At 38.3% G+C, this 6426-nt stretch overlaps 1 protein-coding gene across 3 annotated transcripts in view; it reads right to left on the bottom strand.

Moving 5' to 3' along the window:
• LOC120432707 (class I histocompatibility antigen, F10 alpha chain-like) overlaps window positions 1-6426 on the bottom strand; it is a 181761-nt gene continuing 175335 nt past the window's right edge. Inside the window, exons 3-11 of one of the 3 annotated variants that reach the window (XM_039605488.1) lie at window positions 5952-6212; window positions 4152-4430; window positions 3456-3758; window positions 2840-2980; window positions 2557-2574; window positions 1749-1793; window positions 974-1037; window positions 372-401; window positions 1-212 (exon numbers count right to left, since the gene is read on the bottom strand). In XM_039605488.1, coding sequence (XP_039461422.1) covers window positions 386-401; window positions 974-1037; window positions 1749-1793; window positions 2557-2574; window positions 2840-2980; window positions 3456-3758; window positions 4152-4430; window positions 5952-6212 — 1127 coding nt within the window. In that variant the 3' untranslated portion in view covers window positions 1-212; window positions 372-385. Of the gene's footprint in view, window positions 213-371; window positions 407-973; window positions 1038-1748; window positions 1794-2556; window positions 2575-2839; window positions 2981-3455; window positions 3759-4151; window positions 4431-5951; window positions 6213-6426 lie in introns of all 3 variants that reach the window. The other 2 variants (XM_039605489.1, XM_039605487.1) reach the window with 2 other exon arrangements.

The raw sequence follows: 6426 nt of genomic DNA, 5'->3' as shown, positions 1-6426 counted from the left end.
AAAATAGTAATTCTCTTTTTTTTCTATGACATAAAAGTAAAAATTTGGTTCCTTTGTGTTGTTTGAGGTCTTTTGTGTATGTTTCAGTCACAAGTTGTGTCATGGCTGGAATAAAAAAAGTCCACTTCCATTACAGCAGAAATGTTTTCTCAGGAGTTCAGTGATGCAGAATCCTCATGAAGTAAAGTTAGTCCAAGTGTTCAAACTGTCTCCTGTTCAGAGAAAGATTCAGCTTTCATTAACGAGGAACGAATGAAAAATTCTTCATGCATCAGCAAATGCAGTCAGTGTGAAAAATGAAGGATTTCTTAAATGCATCCAGTACAACACAAAGATGTGGTACATGTGATGTGTTCAGAGACATCTCTTACCTTTGTTGCAGATTTCACTCTTTGTCAGAATTACTCTAAAGAAAAAAGCAACAACATTCAGGTCAAAAACTCAACATGATGGAAGAGCTGTCACACAAACACTGGGCCATGACCATCTCCACACAAACATTCCTCGTCCATCATGTCACTAGTGATACAGTTTAACTAGTTACTTATTCCTCTGTAAAAATCTGTTACACGGCCTCGTTATTCATCATATATGTTTTAGTGGAAGCCACTGTTTCTTCCCAAGATAAGAAACAGCAACTGGAAGATGTGCACTGTCATAAAATGTCTAGTTTGTTATATCTAGATCTTTGCAGTGGTTGCCATGTTCAGCATGTATGTTGCTCCTCTGAGGATGTTGTTTCGTTTAGATAAGAGCATTTAAAATCCAAAAACAATCGACTGTAGGAGAAGAAACGTGTGATATGATGGTGATGGCAGGTTTATACCTGAAATCTACAACTGGTGAGTCAGACCAGCTGAACATTGCAGAAATGTTTTAAATAATTAAAAATGCATCAAAGTATAAAAATCCATGAGTAAAAACATGCAGGACCACACAAAGATTAAGACTGTGTGTCACAGAGAGCCTGTACTTACTTGTCATCAGCTCAGTTTTGATGGTTATGTCTGAAGAACCATCTGAAGAAGATTTTGAATCTGAGGAGGAAAAATACAGAATAATTAAAAATATTAAGCTAAAGAAACAAATCATATGATATGTTGATGTTGATGATAGTGTTAAATACAAACAGCATGAACACAAACACAGACAGGAGGGGAAAGTTTTCTCAGTTGCAAGAAGGTTTATGGTTCTGTTTCTGTCACTTGAATAGTTTAACTTTGAAAAATATGTTAGCACTGTTTCATTGTGTAGGTCAGAACTATCTTGGAAAATCTGCAGTGCTGATGGTGCTTATAAAATGTATTTATGTGAGCAATACAGAAATCTCAGTTAGTGAACATGGAGGAGCTGCTCAGGTAAAAAGTTTATTGGGGCAACATCCAGGCCATGGAAGAAGAAGAAGAATGAAGATGTGTGGTGGTGAAAAATGACCAAGACAGCAGATTAAAGATTACAGATTAAAGCAACAGGATGTGCACTGATTCACAGAGCTGGTTTGTTACTGTAGAATATTACTGAACATAGTGGGGCCGTCTATGTTTCCAAGGTACTTGTTTTTTAGTACTGATGCTTTAATTACTTTGTTCTGTTTAGTGCTGTGTAACTATGAACAGCAACTATTTTAACGGACTATATGAACACACGTTCTACTTTGATGTTTACAAATATTAAAAAATAAAGCCACTACATTACAATTTTTATGAGGACACAAACAAATCCTCCAATCCAAGTACAAACAGACACACCTGAAGGGCTCCTTTCAGGATCATTTTCTGATGAAGTCTTCATGTCTAGAAAAAAAGAAAGAAAGAAAAATCAAGACATCAAAACCAGCTGAGCTGCTCTGTAGTGATGCTGTTGTCACGGTTCTGGGTCATGTTGACCCAGCTTTCTGTTTCTCATGTTTTGGAGTTTTTCTAGATTATGATTTATGATTTGATTAATCAGTGATACTGTTTTAATTATTATCATTATTTAGTAGGTTTTGGTCAGTGTCAAGTCTGTCTCTCTATGTCTAGTCCGTGTCTTAGTAAAGTGAGTTTTGTTTCCTGTTTTACTTTGAAGGTTCTTGTTCCTGTCTGATGTCAGTGTTCCAGCTTTGCGCTCCCTGTCTCGTTAGGTCTTATTCCTTCCAGCTGTGTTCCCCTTCTGTCTCTAATTTCTTGATGACTCCCTCTGTGTATTTAAGCCCAGTGTGTTTTTGTGTCAGTGTTGCGTCGTTAACGTCTTCTACCCTCACGTTAACTGTGTGTGCCGTTTGCTAGCCTGCCTGTCTGCTTAGTTTATTTCTGTATTCCCAGTTTAGTTAAGTTTATGTTCCCTTTTTTGCCCAGCAATAAAGCTGAGTGTTTGAGTTTACATCTGCCTCCGAGTCCTGCATTTTGGGTCCTTTCTCCCTGCCTGCCTGCACACAGCCATGACAGCTGTCATTCATTTCCAACACACTGCTTTGTTTCCATGTATTTAATTTTAGTCTCTAATTCACATTCAGTGAAACACATTTTTATGTGAACAGAAATCTGCTCAAAAGGCCTAAATGGAAAATTTACTTACAAGGTTTAGAAGAATTAGCTGTAAATAAAAAAAAAAAAAGGAATCAAATGTCAGACATCATAGCTGTAAATACAAAAACACTGATCCCTACACCACTAACTCAAACTGCTTTACAGTGCTCTCTATGTTACTTTACCTTTTCCTTTATTTACCATTGGTTCCTTCTATTACTGTGATAATACTGTTACAGTATCATCACTCTGACCTGAAGCTTGTTTTAATTTGCAACCTGGTAAAACACTAAAAATACTAAGATCATATTTGGACACTTTGGTTCACTCACCAGTTTTCTTTTTGTAAATAATGAATCCGATTAGTGCAACAACAGCAAGAACAAGAGCAGCAGTGACAATGGGTACGCTGATGGGGATGGAAATGGGGCTGGAGCTGGGGCTGATCGTGATGTTGGGCACTTCTGTCGAGGCTAAAAACAAACAAACAAAAAAACAAAGAAGAAGAACAGAAAATGACTGATTTATTTATTTTAAATATTGTTTTGTAAAAAAAATACACTAAAATATTTTGTTCAATGATTGACAAAAAATGTTGAATAAAAATAAAGACAAAACTGTCATTTTTGTCCTTAACGTCTTTAACTTCTTTGACTTATACTAATACTAAACTAATATTATAAAAAAAATCCAAACATTGAAAGTGTCAGTGCTACAACTGCAAACCATGATTGATTAGTTAGTAATAAATAAAAATTATTTGTGTTTGTGGGTTTTTTTCTGTGTTAGACTGTTTATATATGATGAGTTTATACAGGAGGTCCATTGTGGCTATAAAATGAGTAAAATTACATTTTGAAAATAAAGTCAATGTTTTATGACACCCATCAGCTCAAACACAAAACAATACAAACAATACATCTTCATCATTTCTGATTATTTTCTTACCTTCATTTGTCCTGATGGCTGTTTTATCCAGTGTGGTGGTGACGTTTTCATTTATACCAGAGAACTGAAACACACAGTCGTACCTCCTCCAGTCTTCAGCTGGAACAGATCTCAGATCCAGGTTAACTCTCATCTGGAAGGTCCCATCATTGTTGGTGAGGATCTCTCCTATCTCCACACCCTCATGAGTCTCCTCTCCATCTTTCCTCCACATCATCTCGGCTCTGTCAGGATAGAAACCTGTAGCGTGGCAGCTGATGGCAGAGGAGGAAGTCTTCTGGAGGAGAGACACTGAGGGAGGAACTGGAGAGTAAAGAAAAACACAGTTCACAGTTTCTGTATTAACATCATCCTAACTTATCATTTCTGTTTGAATGCCTTAGACACACATATTAATGTACATACAGTACCATGTAAAGTCTATTTAAAAAATGAAGGATATTACAGAGTCGAATAAAGAAATAAGAAAAATATTTGAAGGGAGGGGGAAACACATTGTATAAGGCTGAAGTGATGGTTCTGAAATTTAACGAATAAATAAATTTTGATTATTGTTAAAAAAAAAAACCATGAGATTAGCAGACAGAGAGGAAGAGAGAAAATACACTAAACTTAACTGTGTTGGTCATAAAAAAGTTGTATTACTTAATAAAAATGAGGTAAATTATCACACTAAGTCTGGTCATGTGATTGTACCTGTTCTCATTAAAGACCTCCACCCATAGTTCAGATACTTCTTCACCCACTCAGGACAAATCTGAGTGTAATAGTTCTTCACACTGGTTAAAAAAGCTTTGTTACTGTCCCACTTGAGTTTGGTCACCACAGCCTGTCGTTTTGGAGCGACCCACGTCTCTGTCTGCAGGTCAAATATTATGAAGTCTTCTCCATCATAACCAAACTGCTCATATCCGTCCACCTCATTCGTCTCATCGTCCCATTCACAGCCGTACATCCGCTGGACAATGTGAACACCTGAAAGAAGAACAGAGACGAAGGCGATAGTGAGTCAGAGTGAGATCCAACATTGTTTCACAGTAACACAGAGACACCAGTCACCAGAGACTAAAATACCTGACCTGAACCCACTGCTGCAGGACAACACAGTGTGGATTCAACACAGCTTCCACAGAAGGAGGGTTTCAGGACAGAGAAGCCTGTTCAGCAGTGAGTTGCTACAACTGGTTTCAATAAACATAATAATAAATATCCTGAAAGACAAGCTATGTAAGATGTGAGCTCAGTACAAATGCTGTTTTCAAAATGTTAAATGAAAGAGAGAAAAACACCATTTGACTTCACAATTCTTCATTTCTTCTTCTTCCTCTTTCGGTCACTCTCTTTATGGGTCGCCACAGCAGATCCTCCTTCTCTACATCCATGAACCTCCCCCAGGGTCTTTCTCTTTCCAAACCATCTCAGCCTTGCCACTTGGTCACTCCCAATAAAATCATCATCAGCTCTGTTACCTCCAACTCGGTGCCTTCATCTCCACACCATGCATCGCAGCAGGTCTCAATACCATCTTGTAAACCTTCCCTTTCACTCTTGCTTCTGTCTTTATGCAACAGATCACACCCTGACACCCTGCACCTCTCTTGTGCACTGCCTGCAGTTATGGAGGTTGACCTCAGGTATTTAAATTAATAATCATCACTATTTCTGCTTCTTGCATCCTCTCTGTAACACTGTTCTCCCTGTCATATACACACATGCACTCTGTGTTGCTTCTAGTGATTTCTCATTTCTCTTCTCACCAGCATATAACCCCTTCCCTTCCACCTGCTTCCTGCTCTCACTACAGGTCACATCACTGTCTGGAAACATCAAAGTCCATGGAGACTTCAGTCTGACCTGTTAACCTGCCCGTCCCCATTACAAACATGAAGGGGCTCAGAGCAGATCTATGATGTAATCCCACCCCCACCTTGAACCCATTTGTCACTCCAACCACACACACCACTGTCCAGATACAGGTCCTGCACCACCCTCACATACTTCTCTGCCACCCCTGACTTTCTCGTGCAGCACCACAGTTCACCTTTTGACATCTTATCATATGCTTTCTTTGCAACACCTTCTGACCTCCTCTAAACTTTTCCATCAACACTGAAGGAAACATCACGTCTGTGGTGCTCTTTCTCAGCATGAAGCCACACTGCCGCTTCCCCATTCCCCAGACGTTAAGCAGTCTGGTTAAAAAGTCCACTGCTGTCTCTCCTAAACATCCCCATAACTCCACAGGGATGTTATCTGGACAAACTGCCTTTTCACTCTTCATCCTCTCACAGCTGCCCTCACGTCTTCTTTACTTATCCCCTGCACTCTGCCTCCATCTGTCCTTTACATTCATCGTGAGTCATCCTGTATTTAAATCTTTTTAATCTGAATGAAGTATTTTTAAAGTGTATGTATGCAAATCTGTTTACGAGTAAAATAAATGCTGAAAACATTAACAGCAAATATCAGTAAAAAAACAAGAAAATATAAACAAACCTCCAGTTTGGTTGAAGCGCTGCTTTGCAATTTCAATGTTGGCTTTGAACACCTGCTGGGCACTTACAAAGCCCCCAGTCTCTCTCTCCCAGTACTGCTCATCTATATTTCTGTTCATCCAGTCCTGTTTGGACACAGTTTTCATGGTGTTGCTGTCAAACTGAAGAATCTGAACTTCATCAACCATCCCAACAACCACGAACTCTGGGAAGTTTGGGACTTGAGAGGAAGCAGTGTAGAAATACTTCAGAGAGTGCTTCACTGGAAGAAATGTTTAATGTTGTGAGACACGGCTTTAAAAATCAGCATACTTTCAAAATAAAAAAACTATAGTGTCTCCTCTATAAATACAAAAAAAAATTTATGAATCAAGGTTTTATCTTTTCTGATCATCTTATATTAAAAACTTTTACAATTCATTTTGTAAAAACTGGTGTTTGTAGGTCATTTTGATTTGATTATATTTTCATTTTGC

Source organism: Oreochromis aureus, linkage group 22 (genome assembly GCF_013358895.1).
Source record: "Oreochromis aureus strain Israel breed Guangdong linkage group 22, ZZ_aureus, whole genome shotgun sequence".
Lineage (NCBI taxonomy): Eukaryota > Metazoa > Chordata > Actinopteri > Cichliformes > Cichlidae > Oreochromis > Oreochromis aureus.
The sequence above is the reverse complement of the archived record's forward strand: the minus strand, read 5'-3'. Positions and strand labels throughout refer to the sequence as shown.